This window comes from Pipistrellus kuhlii, unplaced genomic scaffold (assembly GCF_014108245.1).
Source record: "Pipistrellus kuhlii isolate mPipKuh1 unplaced genomic scaffold, mPipKuh1.p scaffold_m20_p_39, whole genome shotgun sequence".
Classification (NCBI taxonomy): Eukaryota; Metazoa; Chordata; class Mammalia; order Chiroptera; family Vespertilionidae; genus Pipistrellus; species Pipistrellus kuhlii.
Window position 1 is genome coordinate 946,116 of NW_023425539.1, and position 17,322 is coordinate 963,437.

Genomic DNA, 17,322 nt, shown 5'->3' on the forward strand with positions numbered 1-17,322 from the left:
ATATTTAATGAGTTGTGAAAATGATATGAAAGTCAGATTTCAGTGTCCATAAAGTCATATTGGAACACAGCCAGGCTTATTTGTTTGCACTTTGTCTGTGGCTGCTTTCATACTGTACCAGCAGAGACCTTATGGTCTGCAAAGCCTAAAATATTTATTATCTAGCTTGTTACAGAAAAAGTTTGCTGACTCCTGATCTATATCCATATTTCCATGTATCCCATTCTTCTCTGTATTAGTGTCACTATCTCTGTGCATATTCGTGTTTGCACATTATTGTCTTAATGTATGTGCTTACAGGTGCCTATCTCTGGTCAACTGTTGATTGTCCATCCCCATTCCTCCTCCTTCCTTTCTCTTTCTCTCTCTTCTTATCACTCACTCACACTCTCTCTCTTGGTTTCTCTGTCTCTGTCGTTGCCTCTCTATCTAATTCTCTGTTCCTTCCCTCTCCTTCCCACTCTTTGTATTGTGGCCTCTGGCAGGAGTAGTGCACTCAGAGCTCCTTCTGGCTCTCTGTTGGGTGTGTATGTGTGCGTTTGGTAACAGGCATCCATACCCAACATCTCATCATTCTCCATGCTCCTCTGAGGGGGAAAATACTGGAGGATACAGTGTGAAGACCTGGGCTCCTACAGACAGCATTTCTGGGGGTTGGGAAGCTTTCTGGTCTGGGGCCAGCCATGTAAGTCTCTACTCGTAGGTGATCCACAGAGGGAATGCTGCAGCAGAGATTTCTAGCCAGCAGTTATTGATCTTTCTGTGTGCACTGTGTAGTCTGACTCCCCTTCCCTCCCCCCTTCCTTCCTCAAATTCCTTTCTTGTTCTCCACCCCAAGATGCCCCCTGGACTGTTTGGCCCTCTTTCCCTATCTCCCCCAACTCTAACTCTGTAACTGTGTGGGTGATACTCGCAGCATCAGACAATCCTCTGCATCCTTTCTGTAAACCCTCCTAGATTTCCAAAATGCACTCTAGGCTGGGCCTCAGGAGCCAGGGTTAAGTCCTGAGCTGGGCAGCTGGGGCCACAGAAAGGAACTGACGGATCTACTAGCTAGGGGTCAGCTGTTTCCCAGCCATGTTCCCCAAAGAGTTAACATGTACAGCTTCAAACTTTTCAGGCTATTAATCTATAATGCTGGCTAGGCAATTTGCAATTTTAGAAAGAAATTGACAAAGGCTCAGCTCTCCCTAGTTTCTGAAGCCACTGCTTTTGAGCATGCGCAGCGTAACAGAACGTTCCTCCCTTCCTTTCGTGGGGTGGAGGGTGGGGAGGCAGACTCTTTGTCTCTGGAGCCTGGGCCTTCCCTGGGTCACCTCACTTCACAACCGTAAGTCCCTCAGATATGGTCCATCCCACCCCTATTTACCCAGATCCTGGGCCATCAGCCTGTTAACTCTCTTCTGCGGCTGTCTCCTTTCATCCCTCCTCCCTCTCTCGTTCCCTTTGGCTTTTGTTTGGCTGAGGAAATGGAAAGCTCACACAGGAAGTGCTGGGCCTCATTTGCTTGAGGTGCTGAGTCTGTTTTTTCTTTGGATGCTGTAGCAAATGGCCCGTTGCCGGCTTATGCAAGTTGCTGCCCATCTTTGGGCAAGGGCTCAATCAGCAGCTGGGCACGTGGTCCTGAGCTACAGCCATCCCCAGCTGGGCTTCACCTCCTGGACCACAGAGAGGCAGAGAGGGTTGGGATACTTGACAAATCTGCTTAGTTTTTTTATAGATTTTTTCACAGGAGGAGCAAATCTGACCAAGTAATACATTGAATCTGATTGTCCAGTAAACAGGTTCCTATAGTTGTGGGGCATCACTTACTCTCTGATAAATCCTCTAGGCTAGAGAAGTCAGTATGATAGAGAAGAGAGTTCTCTTCTGCACTCTCTGGGGGGTCAGCAGCTGGTCGTCTCTGGAATGTAAGTTTAAGCCTAAAGGAGGGGCATTGTTGTCCTGGTGCCTGACCACAAGGCATCGTGGTTTGAAGGTTGGTGCCACTGCTGGACAGAGCAGACCTGGCCCTACCTCATAGCCTTCAGGTCCAAGCACTGAAAAAGTGGCATATGAATTTATCTTCTTCCTTTTCAGTTTCTCATATGGCTGCCTAACACTGAGTAAATACTATGGTTGAGATATTGGCAAGCTATGGTAATTCTCTGGGTTTCAAAGTTGCATCTTATACCTACTGATCTTTCATTTTGTGGAGCCTTTTCTTTAAGGCCGTAAGGAATGACATACTTCAGATAGTTGTATAGATGTCAGAATAGTAGCTCCTCTGACATTCTTAAGGTCCTTGTGTGATCTTCATTTTGGAGGGTTTAGGAATGCTCTCAAGAGAGTAGGAAGGAAAGGGTTTCCACTTAACACCTCTGCTTTGCATGCTTTTATTGGTCTTTGCCTGAATTGTTCTCTGTGAAGACAAATTCCTCATTGATAAGGTGGCCAGATGGCCTACATTTTAGTTTGCTTCTCTTCCAGAATCTCCCACACCCAAATTGTCTCTCTTACTCACTTGAACCCTTATTTAATCTTGTTCCCTATTTTGTACTGTCTTTCCTATAAGGAAAGAGATTAGAGAATAATTTTGAAGCATCCTCCACATTTCTAGGGATATTCCAAAGCTCATCATTAGTCTCCTTAGTTCTCTCCTTTAGTCCATATTCCTCTTCTTTCTGATTATATTTACTTTTCCTAGTCAGTAGCCACTTAGGCACATGTGGAACACTTAGGGTGATAAGGGCAGGATTTCAGGGCCATTTGTGCCTTCCCACACAGTGGCACTTAAGCATTTTTGTGCTGGGTCAGCATGTAAGTAGGTTGACTACCCATTTGTACCTGTGGTAATAAGATGGCTTTATATCCCAGGAGGTTTTGGTACGGAGGATTATAGCAGGGTGTGGAAAGTTGCTTTGGGCCACTGTAAGAGAGTATCGAATGCTTTGGTCCATTTAGAACAGACCACAGTGTTTGGAGGGGCCATCTACTTATTGGGGTGCTGGTGAGGGGAGGGCACATTTCTGTTCCAGGCCTCTTACTAGAAGGGAAAGACAGCTACTCCCGACCTTAACAAGTGAGCATGAGTGAAGTTGTGAATGTCAGGTGATGGAGAGGAGCAGAGCAACAGGCTTCCACAAGCCTAAGCGTAGTGACCTCCTGCATCCCAGGACCTTTGGCAAGGCTAGGGCAGTGGGACTGCCTACCTCATTTCAGAGTCTCTGCTGAAGCCAAATCTTCCCTCATCTTGATCTCTAGTTCTCAGTAAGTGAAAGAGTCAGGGGACTTTGAGAACATCCAAACCTAGCCCAGCTGTGGCAGTTGGTTTATTGCTTTCAGCTGGTACTTGAACCCAGGTCCTGGTCTTGGAGGCTTTCCCAGGTTTAATCCCCAGAGCTTTCTCTGCAGCTGTATGACACTGCGCTGACCCCGAATGAGGATAGGAAAATAGAACCAGTGCCAAGCCAGAGTCTCTTTTTCATTTGGAGTCTGGCTGTCTGCCCATGACCAGGGTTACATAATGGGAAACATAGCTGGGGCTCTGGAGAGCCCGCGTTTCACCAGGCTGCCCAGACCTTAGCATTCTGATGCTATATATCTTCCTAATTGTAGCTCGGATGCATTTATCACACTGTTGGATTGGAGTACTGTTAAAAAAAAAAAAGCTCCAGAAATTCCTGGACTTGCTGCTTTTCCGTGGCTTGTCTTGAATAGTCTACAGAGCATGCTGGAAAAGGCTTATAGGAAGCCCTCTGAGGTGCTGTCACATAGGGAGATGTAGGGATATATAGGGAGTATGCAGTAAGCTAATTTCCTCAGGGAGCCAACATGTGTTGACCCTGTAGGATGAGATAGAAATTCTTGAGTTAAGAAACAGCTAGCTCACTCACCCTCATAGGGCAGCTCTGAAATAAGAACTAATCCCAAGTCTAATCGGCACCCCTTCAAGGACGCTTTATACGTCTTCCCCAAAGGGCATTTTAGGAGGTCACTAAGTAATAGTCCATCAGCACTTCCCTGAAGGAAGTGGTGGTGACTGTGGGAAGCCCCTTTGCTACCCTGGCTCCCCAGCCAGTCTCCCTGGCTCCGGGTTAGGGCGTCAGCACTGCAGCCTGGCACCAGGGGGTTCCTCTTCCTCCCAAGTGCTGAGTGTGGGCACATGTGATCTCTCCCACGGCAGGAGCCTCTGCCCCTCCCCACTCCTCCCACAGGACTCCTTGTGAGAGGAAGGGGTGTTGGCCTAAGGCTCCAGTCTGACCCCAGCAGGGTACAGCAGCTGACCCCAGGGAGAGTACTTTCCAGCTCTGGGCTGAGGTTATTTGGGTCCAGTGTGTGCTAAACTAAGAAGACGTGTTGGAGTGGTTACAGCTAAAATTTAGAGAGGCAGGAACCGTGAGAATCCGCACCAGGGAGGCTGCAGAGGGCTCCACTCATGCCGTGGAGATGTTGAGGTCCCCTGGGGGCTGCTCTTTCCCAAACACACAGTGCTGATGGGTTTAACACACCATAGGGATGTGACAGAGGCTATACATATGAATGTAGCTTGGGAGAACTGAAATCAAATAAGGCACTGACCTAGATAGAGCTTGAAGGAGGCATAGTAGAGGTACTTGAGAAATCCTGGGATGAGGTTACTGTGACCTGTTTGCCATCGAGCTCCAGCTGCACTTCTTAGGACATGGAGAAGTTTATGTGCTTGGAGGAGTGTGGGGTGTCTGAACTTCAGAATTTGACTTGCCATATTGGGCAAAATTACTTTAGGTTGGGCACTTTCCCAAGGGCCCAAGTTATTGGATTCAGGTTCATTTCTGGTATTAGTTGCTCATCCCCTCAGTTTTCTCCATTTGGGCCAAAAGTCCTCCAGGGCTACAATGGTCTTATGTTGCCCATTGAACCCTACGTGGAGGGAGAGCTGTGGGCTACAGCAGTGGTTGCCAACTGGTGGTCAGTGGACCAATGGTGGTCCATAAGGTCCGAAAGGTTGGCGACCGCTGGTCTAGAGTATAATTGTCCATAGGCAAACAGGTTTTTAAAAGAGCATACTGCATATCTTTTTTAAAAATGTATAATTTTTTTATTGATTCAGAGAAGGAAGAGTGAGAGAGAGATAGAAACATCAATAATGAGAAGAGAATCATTGATTGAATGCCTTCTGCATGCCCCCTACTGGGGATTGAGACCACAACCGGACATATGCCCTTGACCAGAATCGAACCTGGGACCCTTCAGTCCACAGGCTGACATTTTACCCATTGAGCCAAACCAGTTAGGGAGTATTGCATATCTTAAGAGCATTCCTCTTAAGATATGCAATATCTTAAGCTTTGGCCTTTTGTCTTTCCCCTTTGTGTCTATAGTCCATGGGCTTTCTCTTTTTCAACGTCCTTGTGCCTAGTTTCCATGCCATCCTGTCTGTATTTCCAGAGCTTCTCACCCCAGGAACCAAAAGACCCAACTCATTTGCCATCTGTACTACTTCTCTGATCTTCCATAGCTCCGAAACACAATGCAGTGCTTCTTCTCACTCAACTCTTTCCGGGTTTGTTCTGCAGCTGTGGAGTTTGAATGTTAGTGTTTAAACAAGCTGGTATTACACAGGAAATGGCCACCTCCACAGGCCCCTGCAGGCTTGTAACATGGGGTCATTGTACTTGATATTAATCACCAGTCAGCCTGTTCCCCCAGTAAAAAAAAAAAAAAGAAGGGGTGTGTGAGGGCTCAGTCTTCCTTAGACTTGCCAGAGGATGGCCTGGGCCTTGGTTAGGCCTTAGTACTCCACTCTCCACACTGTCTGCCCACCTCAGTCACACCCCGTATGGAGCTTGCAGAAAAGGTCTCACCCGACCTTTTCCCTATAAAGCTGGCAGATCTGCCTTTTGTTCTGAGTTCTAGGAAGGAGATAGATTGTTGTGGTATAACTTGCCTCACATATCTCATACCTTCATCTTTTAGAGCATGTTGTAGTCGAATAACATCTTACATGAGAAAACGCCAAAATTGTAGAAACACAGAAATCCATTGGTCCACCTGAAACCAGAGCTTCTGAGTTCCTTGGACTGAAGTTACTTTTCTTATGTTGTTTGCAAAACTAACTCCAGCCTGAAGGGTTAATCTGATTCCCCAAGTCAATATCCCCCAAACAACCAGCCAAGAGTGTGTGTTGGTTCATTTCTGTTAAATGTGTTTCCCCAGTCACCTGGGCTGGCCTGGGCTGCATTGTATCGGCCAGCAGCTGCACTGCACTCAAACTGACAGCTACATTAAACCTTGGAATTCTGAGGCAATAAAAAGTAAATTAACTCTTATTTTTTTCCTTTCCTGGTGGAGTAAGTGAATGCATGTCTGTGGAGAAGTGAGTGAGCCTTGGTCCTGAGTGCATACCTCTAACTAGCCACTGCTGGTCTGTCCCAAGCTAGGATCTGGTGTCCAGCCAGGGGTCTGCTTTCCTGGTGTGTGGTGTGTTCTGTGGGGTTGGGCCACTGGGTCACCCTACAACTCACTAATCACATCACAGCTGCTGAGAGGCTCCCTTGCCACCATTCTGAGAGCCATAAACGGACTTGTTGGACTCAGTTTCATACTCTCTGTCTGCTTTGTGTCTGCTAGGTGAAGAATGCACCCTAGCTTTAGTGGGATTTTGTGGGCTCTGGGAGCTTCCCCAAAATATGAGCTGGGTCTAGAACAAGCCAGAGGGACTTGCCTGAGCCCATAGCACTCTAGAGGGTTCATTTAGAACCAAAGTTGGTTTGCAATTGACTGGAAAACCTTTTGAAGTGTCATTTCCAAAGCATTTCTAAAAGATTGGGAGTTGTTTAAAGCTCCTCAGAGCCACCAGAATTTTACTTTGGGCTACTCAGCCCAGGCCAACCTTGAATCCTTAGACTCCAAGGGCAGCTGTGGGGTGAAGGTTGGAAGGCACTCCTCACTGGGATAAGGAACTAGAGCAGGAAAAAGCTAAGCTTTTCCTCTTCTACTCAGGAAACCCTGTGTTCACCCACGGAACTGACCTCTCAGCCCGGAGGCCTGATTGGGGTAAACTGAGGTGATGATATAATCCCAGGTTTCAGAAATGACCTCATTCTTTTGCAAATACCTTAACTTCCGGGGTTTAGGCATATCACCTCTTCCTTTTAGTGTTAGTTTCCTAACACTCCTCTCTTCCCTGCCCTCTGTGGAGAGTCACCATATGGCCCATGGGTGCCTCGTTAGTTGTGCTCTTGTCTGTGGTGTCACTTTATATTTCTGAGTTGGGGACTCAGGACACACCCTATGTCTTCTGGCACCAGCTGCTGTCTTACACATTAACACTGCGGTAGGAACTCTCATCCACTTCATTTTTGCAGGAAGTCTTAAGATTTTGGCACAAGGTGGGTGGGTGGGTGGTAATGGGCAAAGGGCAGATGTGGGCAGGGGTCCCTTGTGGTGGCCAGCAGTCTCTGGGAGGAGTCAGTTTTGGTTTATCTGAGCCGTAGGGGACAGGGAGCATGGTAATGAGAACCACATGGTAGCACATATTTCTTCTCTTGGATCCAAGATGGTAGGGGTAAGAGGATAAGAGAGGGATGTGGGGCCTCCCACTGTGGCAGCCATGGGTAATTTTCTTTTGTCCCTCCCTGGCTGGGGATGCTGCTGCCCACACCTTCCACCCCCAACTACATCCTGCAGCAGCCTTGACCTGCTCAGCACCAACCAAGGCCCCCAAGCCAAGAATTCAGCTGGGAGACTTTTCACCTTCTTCCTTCTCACTGTCGTCTTTCCTGTTTATTTTCCAAATTGCTGCTCTGCAGCCGAGCAATGCCTGTTGGCCAGAGCTCACCAGCGCTGTGGGATCAGACTCAGGCAGTGGGCTCAAGTGGCCAGCAGGGCACTGGGGGAGGAAGCAGGGAGCTGGAAGAGCCTCCCTGTGCGTCTCCCATGGGCAGTGCTAACCTCGGAGGCGGCCCTGAGCAGCCCTATCACATCCGGTGCTTGTCTCTGCAGCCGGGACTGGAGGATAAACTATCAGAGCTGTGGGGCAGTGTATCATTCCTCTTATTATTTTCTTCTCTGCAGATGGGGTCGTGGAAAGTTCAGTTCCTTTTAACCCTCGAAGTTCTGTTTATTCTACAGCTGGTAGCCTGAATGCGCGTTTCCCATTACATCACAAAGGGGCTCAGGCAGATCTCTGCACAGAAACGTGTTGCAACTGTTTATTTTTTTCCATATTTAAACATTTCTGACAGCCAAACCCAGCTGAGCCAAAAGATGGAGCTTTGTGAATGAGTCTGGTTGTTGGTGTCTGTGCAGAGAGAGGCTTTAAAAAACCCTTGTCCCTCCGGTGATTCTTCCCAAACAAGTTCTTTTTCCTGGGCAAAGCCTGTGAAGTGAGTTACTTCTGCTGTACACGTGTGTTGATTATGTGCCGTTGTGTGATTAATGGGGCTGTGTTCCGCCTGGTTCCCAGGACACTCTTGAAAACAAGATGTTTCATTTCATTGCCTTTTCCTAGTGCAGTGATTACAGTAAATAAACCAGTGCAGGCTCCTTCCACCTGGATCCAGTCAGGGAGTCCCCACACCTCTACTCCACTTTCTCTTCCAGCATCACCTTCAATAGCATGTCCCTTGAATGCCCTCCTTTCTGCCATCCCCCCAAGTTCCTAGCCTCCAGGAGCAACAAATTGCTTAGATCTGAAGCCCCTCCATGCACATTTGGCTCATGCGCAGTAACCAGGCTGGGAAGATTCCAGGATGTAGCTCATTCATATACCTCTCTGCTTTTTGCCTCTTGTCACTCCACCTTTTGAACCAAATTGTAAAGTTTTTTCTTTATAATTCTTTTATGGGTCTCCTTTTGGAGTACAACTTAGCTTCCATAGGGTACTTGCCTGTTCCAGACTGCCTGGTTAGGTTGTCCTCTGGGGAAGAAATGTAAGTCTATGGACTTGGCAGGCCCTGAATCTGACCACCTTGGCTATTTGAGCTTGTCTTGGGCTTGTCAAAAGTATCCTTAGCTCCCACCCAAAGGGGAATCTGAACCACAGGAGATTTTTGGCAGTTGATGGTACGAACCTTTTAATAATTCTGCCCTGAAGTTTGAATTGAGGAGAACCAGATTTTGCATTTTCAAGATTTATTCTCAGGTTCAACCAGGGCCTGGTGATACGCAATTAGGATGACCATCCATTCCAATCAGCTCAGGACTGAGGTGTTTCTGGGAATGCAGGGCTTTAAATGCTAAAACTGGGATAGTTCCAGGCAAACCATAATGTTGGTTACCCTATGTCTAATTTTTTTACAATTGAGGGAAAGGAGAGGGAATAGGATGGCCAGGATAGCGCTGACACGGTTCAGCTGCTGAAATGAATGGGAAGCTTGGCCGGCCAGGAATGAGGTTTTTGTTGGATGTGTGTTTAATTGTTTTTTTGCTTATGTATAGGAAGAGATTTCTAAAGCATTATAAGAAAGGAAAAAGCCCACAAACACATGACTCTCCCTGGTGTGACTAGCCCCTCTGGCTGTGCAAGAGGAGGGAAGATTGGCTCTCTCTAGCTGTCTGTATGGCATATTCTTGGCTAGACAGGAGTGGGGGAATTCTGGGAGCTGCCTCAGGCACTGGGTGTCCAGAGTGTTTGAATAAGTGTCTTAGGCACACTGTCTGGAAAGGTGACAGGACCTGCATTAGGCAACTGATTCTCTAAATTCTTCTCTCTCTCTGGTTAGGATTAAAAACTCCCCCAAATCAACTTTAACTTTACACGGATATACACACATTCACCAGATTGCTGCCAAGGGTGCGATTTTGTATCCTAGTTTTTTGGTAAGATTTTCTGGCGGATGCCAGCCGTAGCCATTTGCCATAGGTACTTCCCTATTCACAAGTGCTTAGAATACTTGAACTGGTCCCTCTTTAGAGCTGCTCTTCTTTTCTTACCTTATTTCTCACAGGGTTGCTGTGGATGTATGGTCGATGCTGGCTGATTTCTGTAACATATTGACTGCGGTGAATCAGTCTGAGGTGCCACTGTACAAGGACCCGGACGATGACCTCACCCTTCTTATTCTGGAAGAGGATCGGCTTCTCTCGGGCTTTGTCCCCTTGCTGGCTGCCCCTCAGGATCCCTGCTACGTGGAGAAAACCTCGGATAAGGTCAGCCCCAGGCCAAACATCACTCCCCATTCACCCTTCCTCTTAATTCTCCAGACTTTTTTATTCTTGGGAAGTTTTCTGTGCAAACGGAACATGATTAAGTCATTGAGAAGGGTGTTAAGGGAAAATATCGACCTTTTAGCCGCTGACATCCAGCTCTGTGTCCTGAAAAAAAAAGCCCTCTCGACTTCCTTTGGTGTGTGTGTGTGCTTGCTGGCATGTTGTATATACGATCATTTCCTCACTTGTTTAAATAGTCCAGCTTGTGTTGGCAGTGCTCTCACTCAACTCCAAATGGTTTGCATCATGCTTAAAGCACCCTCCTTCCTCCCCCCTTCCTCCTTCCCCCCAGCCACAAAACTCTGCACTAGGAAAACAGCCAGGGCTTTTTCCCTTTTCTAAGGAGGAGAGTGATAAATAGGTGACTAGAGAGAAGCAGACACCATGTGTTAACTTACAAAAAAAACTTTTAGGAATATGAAGCATTCCCCGTTCGTTGCCTGGTTTCTATTTTTCTTCCTCTGAGGACTGATTTAACCTGAACCTTTTTCTTGTCTGTCTGTTTATAGAAAACAAAGTCCATTGCCGTTGCCCTGGTGGGGACTGTGGAACTTAGTCTCTGTTTAACAGTTGTGTCTTCGGCCAGGTGCAGAGAGTAAAGCAGTTCATTCTGCTTTACATTCCCATGTAACATTGCTAGACTGAGGAAGTAGCACCACAGACCCTAGGAGCAGAGTCTCCTGTGCTGTGCAGGGGAACCCTGTGACTGAGCTCTCTGTGGAGTTGTTAGCAGTGATTCCTGGGGGAGAAGCCTTTGGGATCGAGTCCACAAATGGCTCCTCAGGAAGAAGTCTTTTGACTTAGATGAAGTATGTATAGAAATGTGAGTAGATTTTTTTTTAAGATAGTAAAAACTAAATACTAGACTTAAATTACAAATATAAAGTATTTTATATTTAATATAAAAAATTTTAAACTTGTTCTTAGTAGAAAAAAGTATAAGTTCCTTGTAGACAAAAAAAAAGAACATATATCTATAACCCCTCCCTCTACCCAGAGGTTATATCACTGTTATTTTTGCTGATCATACATAATCATGTTTGACTAATAGTATGCACATACACTTTAAAAAAAATAAAACTGGGGGGTCATATTAATACATACTATTTGTAATCTGCTTTTTTTTTTACTTAATATTTTTATATGGAATCATTTATATAATTCCTTAATATTCTTTTATATTCCAATTATTTCTTTAACCCATTTTTGCTTCATTGAACCAAAGGATTGTTCCCAATTTATGCACTACCAATAGTGAAGTAATTCCTTATAGCAGAGTTTTTTATATATATTCCCTTTGATTAAATTTCTGTAAGTAGATAAAAGTTCTAGACCTTGGCATACCAAAAATCCATATTCTTTGGATGCATTTAATGGCTAGTAGATTTTGGGAATGTGAAAGCAAAAGAAATATTTATTTTATGCTTTTCTAATGTAAAGTTGGAATGAAATCTTGCTCTTCTAGTTTCAGAAGGGAATAAGAATAGAGAGTTGTAGTATGTGAGATAGGACAGCTAACACAATGTTTACACTTTGTAAAAGATGTGCAGTTAGAAGAGAAACTGGGTAACCCTGGCTTCAGTCAGGGGATCCTGGTACTATTCTTATATGATCACAAGGTAGTCTTGACTCCAAGGATGCTTTTGCGTTAGCTCTTGTGTTGGCTATCTTTTGGTGCAAGACAAGGAGGAGTCCTTACCAGCATCAGACTTTCTAAGCCCTATGTTCTCATCAGCTCTCCTCGTGTTAGTATATGATACATGTATATAAGATAGCACATAATATGATATATTTGTGATAGAATACAGTTGTTACAAGTATATGATCTAGCCAGAGAAGAACACAGAGCCAGCTGTTCATGCTCTCTGTCACTCATTGACACCAAGGTAGATCTCTGCTTCAAGGATTGTGAAAAACGTGTGTCAAATATAACATCTCCAAATCCAGACTCCTGAATTTTTCTTTCCCAAACCTGATCTTTCTTTAGTCTTCCCATCTTGGTAAATGACAACCTTGACTTTTGAGTTGCTCATATGAAAATTCTTGGAGTTATTCTTGGTTCTTCTTTTTTTCTCACACCTCCATAACTAATTCATCAGCAATTCATGTTTCTTCACTTTAAAAATAAATGCAGATACAGCTCGTTATACCACTACTACATTCTAGTTCAATTCATCAGAATGCCTTCTAACTGGTTTCTCTAGTTCATCCCTCGGTTTACTCCCCAGTCTGTTTTCAGCTCAGCAACTGGAATGATCTTTTTAAAACGTGAATAAGATCATGTCATGTCTCTGTTTAAAATCTTCTGATGGCTGTTCCTATCACTTAAAATAAAAGCCAACATTTTAACGGCAGCCTACATGCCCTCAAGGATTTGACACTACCTACAGCCTCTTAACTATGACCTCAGCTCCTACTTCTTCTCATACCCAACATACTCTAGTCACATTAGCATCCTTGCTGTTCCTCAAAGATGCCTAAAATCTTTGTACTTGCTTTCCTCTTAACCTAGGACAAACACTGTCCCCAGATAGCTGTGTGGCTTTCTCATTCTCTTCTAAATGCCACCTTGTTAGGTCTTCCCTAGTTACTCAATATAAGATGTTACCCACCTTTTTTTCTTCTTTTATTCTCCTTTATTCTACATGGCTGGGGGAAAATAACATCTCTTGAATATCAGCCCCTGGCCTAGGTATTTCATTACATCCTCACAATAAACCTACCAACTAAGTGCTAGTACCTTCTTTAAAAAAAAAAAAAAAAAAAGTGACTGAAGCTTAAGAGAAGAGTGGAGACTGATGATTAATTCATGGATTATCTTCATGACTGACCTGGGAGATTAGTATAGATGTGTCAGAGAGAGTCTTTCGGAACGTGACCTTTTAGAAATCTGAAAATGGTAGACATTTTCTCCAGCTTCTTGTGTTCACTCCTAAGAAATGTAAAATATCTCAAGGACTCTTCAGTAACAGCAACATGAGCAGTGTCATTGCTGGTTAAGATTAATCACAAGTTTGCTCTAGCCTTGATGCTCATTCAACAGATAATTACTGAGCATGCCTACGTTACACTGTCTTACACATGCAAAATGAAAGATCCAGATGTATAAGGCAGAGATTCTCCTAGTTTGGGAGGCAGTTTGTGGCATATACAACTGTATGAGAAGCAACATAAGTTAATTTGAACCTGTAATTAAGGGTGAACTCTTAAAATTTTGTTGAGCTTATAGTATCTCAAGACGTTGCCTAATGAGTACTGTTTTGGCATTAACATAACATTGTATTTCCCAAGCATGTTGTATGGCACTCCAGTTTTGTAAGTTCTTAATTGTTAGATGAATGATCTTGTAAGTTAGGGTAAAGCAGTGTTAACCTGGAGTGTTAACTTGATAGCCTTTGCAGTTTTTTCCTAATTTGTTTCACTCTTAATCTTTTTTATTTACTAAACATCTTCAAGGATTAGGCTTCTGCCTAAAATAAAAATAAAAAAAACCTTAGAAATCCCAGATATGAGATGAACAAGAAGTGAGAAAACAGGTTGCTATTGGGATTATCCAGAAGTAAGGAAAGGAGTACATATCAGGCTAAAAACAATAGAGTGGAGCTGGTTACATTTCGAGAGAAACATCATATTGCAGATTTGAAATCACTTAGAGCCAACTAGGGGGAAGAAAGTGATCTTAAGTTCATTGAGTGGCTGCTAGGCACCCAATTCCAGAAGTAAGTAGCACATTCAAGGTCATGAGCTAGTAAGGAAGTATAGATTAGAACCCTTATCAGTATGACTTTAACACCTCATGTTTTGCCCTTGTGGATAGAGCATTAGCCTGCGGACTGAAGGGTCCCGGGCACATGCCTGAGTTGTGGGCTCGGTCCCCAGTGGGGGGGCGTGCTGGAGGCAGCTGATTGATAATTCTCATCATTGATATTTTTTCCTCTCTCCCTCTTCTTTCTTCTCTAAAATCAATAAAATATATTTTAAAATATTTAAAAAAATAAAACGTCAAGTTTTGATGAATGATTTGATGTCTAGGATTTGCTTCAGAATAATCTGTGGAGGGGGTAGAGAGGAATATTAATGAAAAAAGATCAGAAATTGATTATTACTAAATATCAATCATTATTGATTACATATTGATCATTATTACTAAATCTGATTAATGGGTACATTGATATCATTATATTCTACTTTTGAATATATGAGTTGTCCATAATAAGAAGTTTTAAAAGAAGTAATAAATAGCCATATTATAAATAAAACTCTTGTCCTTTCTGCCATATTATACTAATAGTGCTTAAGTGATTGAAAAGTAATCAAACCATCTATAATAATAAAAGCGTAATATGCTAATCAGACTGGATGTTCTTCTGTACAACCTTCCAGATGAAGCCAGGAAATCCAGGTCCCAGGGAGGGAAGCCCGGGTCCTGGGTGCCAGAGAGAGAGACCGGTGCTGGCAGCCTGGGGAAGGAAGGCCTGCTTTTGTACGAATTCGTGCATCAGCCTCTAGGAATAATAATAAAGTTAAGCTGTTGCAATCACTAATCATGTTCTAGGCACAGGGCTAACCTATTTACACGCATTTCTCATTGAAACCCCAACAACCCTATAGGCAGATAAGAAAAGTGATAAAAAAGAAACTTTTAGGAGAAAGATGTTGAGTTCATGTTGTTACTTAATATCAAAAAAGCTTAATTATCATCTTCAAAAAACATGCATGTGAATGTATAACTATAGGCGATACTAAACAAGGATTTATTTAGCAACAGGCTCATCTTTCCTTAGGCTCTAAAGCTCTAGTTATTTAATGGATATCAAAGCATTTATTTCATAAGTGGTTGTAAGCAGTACTTATTTTAGCATCCCCAGCTAGATTAATCTTCTGTCTCTCTCAATACTACTGTCTGATTGATAAGTGAAGAACCAACACGCTAATGCTGGGGCCACTCTTTGTCTTGATAGAGAATAAGTTATTTTACATTGTAAAGTCATGTTGTAAGTCTCACATCCCATCCAGTCATCCTTACAGTCATCTTTGCTTTCTATATGGATGTGGGATTCCAGGAAACTTTTTCATTAAAAATATATGTAGTTGCCCTAAACGGTTTGGTTCAGTGGATAGAGCATCGAACTGCAGACTGAAAGGTCCCAGGTTCAATTCCAGTCAAGGGCATGTACCTTGATGATTCTCTCTCATCATTGTTTTTCTCTCTACCTCTCTCTTCCTCTCTGAAATCAATAAAAAAAAAAATATTAAAAAAAATAAGTTTAGAGTATCTGACTTAGAGCAACTCCACTCTCTAACCTAAAATAAAGTAAATTAAAATGTGTATTTGAGGTTAAATGCGGCTTAAATTATCCAACTTTTGGAAGTAATAGCTTATCCGCTTGTTTATTTATTAAATGACATTTTGAGCATATTGTTTGTTGTTCATATAATTACCAAAAATGTTTTACATAGAAAATATATTTTATTGATTTTACACAGAGAGAAATTGAGAGGGACAGAGAGTTAGAAACGTCGATGAGAGAGAAACATCGACCAGCTGCCTCTTGCACACCCCCCACTGGGGATGTGTCCACAACCAAGGTACATGCCCTTGACCGGAATCAAACCCGGAACATTTCCGTCTGCAGGCTGACATTCTATCCACTGAGCCAAACCGGTCCCGGCGTTTTACATAGAAAATATAGAAAAGCACAAGAAAATAAAAATCACCTATAAGCTACCACTTAAAATTAACCAGTGTTAATAGTTTTATATATTTCCTCTAGTCTTTTTCTGCTCATGCTTATGTGTGTCTTCCTTTCATAAAACTGAACCGTACAATGTATGTTTTGTTCTGTTTTATGCATATAGTTTGGGTGGAAATGTTATCTTTGTTGTTTGGTGGTCCAGAAAATATTTATTGTAAGTACAAGTTACCAGTGACTAATTTTTTGAAAAACCTTTAATTCTTTATTCTCAAAGTATCAATATCATGCCCTGGCAAAGTAGCTCAATTGGTTAGAACATCATCCCAATACACCACATTTTTTGGTTCAATCCCTGGACAAATCACAAACAAAAATCAATCAATGAATGCATAAGTAAGTGGAACAACAAATCGATCTCTCTCTCTCTCTCTCTCTCTCTCTCTCTCTTTTTCTCTCTCTTAAAAACCTATTTATATCTCATATTTAAAATGTGAAAATTAGGATTGTTTATAATATGTATTTTCTTTTTTACCCAATTGTGTTATGTTTCTAAATTTACAATAATTATTTAGAATTAATTTTATATTAAGTGTTTTTAGTGCTCACCATTAATCTTTCTAATCAATGGCTTTCCCATTTCTATGTTATTTCTTTTTATCCACTTGTTATTCAAATGCAACATTGAAGAATTTGTTGTTAATCCTTTGCCTGAGGGTATTTTTTCTATTGATTTTTAGAGAGAGTGAAAGGGAGTTGGAGAGATAGGGGGAGAGAGAGACATCTGTGTGAGAAAGATACATCGATTGGGCCTCCACATTTGCCCTGACGGGCCAGGGATTGAGCCTACAACCGAGGTATGTGCCCTTGACTTGGAATCGAACTCATGACCTTCAGTCCACATGCTGACGACACTCTAACCACTGAACAAAACCAGCTAGGGCAACATTGAGGAATTTTTTCAGCAGATGTCATGGATGCTTTTCAAAAATTAAGATAACTTGTAAAATGCAGTAGTCGTACATATACTTATGCAACAGAATCAAACAATTCACAGAAATAATATAAAGTCAAAAGCCAGCATTCAGGGATAACTACTGCTAACAATTTACTAGTAATATTTCTTCCTCTCTCTTTTTTGTTTTGTTAATCCTCACCTGAGGATATTTTCCCCTTAATTTTTAGAGAGTGGAAGCGAGGAGGAGAGACTGAGGAAGAGAAACATCTGTGTGAGAGAGAGATATCGACTGGTTGCTTCCCACATGCGTTGAGACTAGAGCTGGGGATTGAGCCTGCAACTGAGGCATGTACCCTTAACTGGATCGAACGTATAACCCTTCAGTCCACAGACCGACACTATCTATGAGCCAAATCACCTAGAATGATATTTGTCTTTTTAGACCACTTCTGTGCCCATTAAAACATGATTGTACACATATATATGCATATGATCAAA

General features: G+C 43.0%; 1 protein-coding gene across 8 annotated transcripts in view; it reads left to right on the forward strand.

The window, feature by feature from the left end:
• The window catches only part of SMG6 (SMG6 nonsense mediated mRNA decay factor), a 220,618-nt gene that overhangs the window by 103,627 nt on the left and 99,669 nt on the right, over positions 1-17,322 (forward strand). For all 8 annotated transcript variants that reach the window (XM_036408514.2, XM_045570988.1, XM_045570989.1 and 5 more), the window contains one exon: positions 9,912-10,113. In XM_036408514.2, the coding sequence (XP_036264407.1) occupies positions 9,912-10,113 (202 nt within the window). The remainder of the gene's footprint in view (positions 1-9,911; positions 10,114-17,322) is intronic.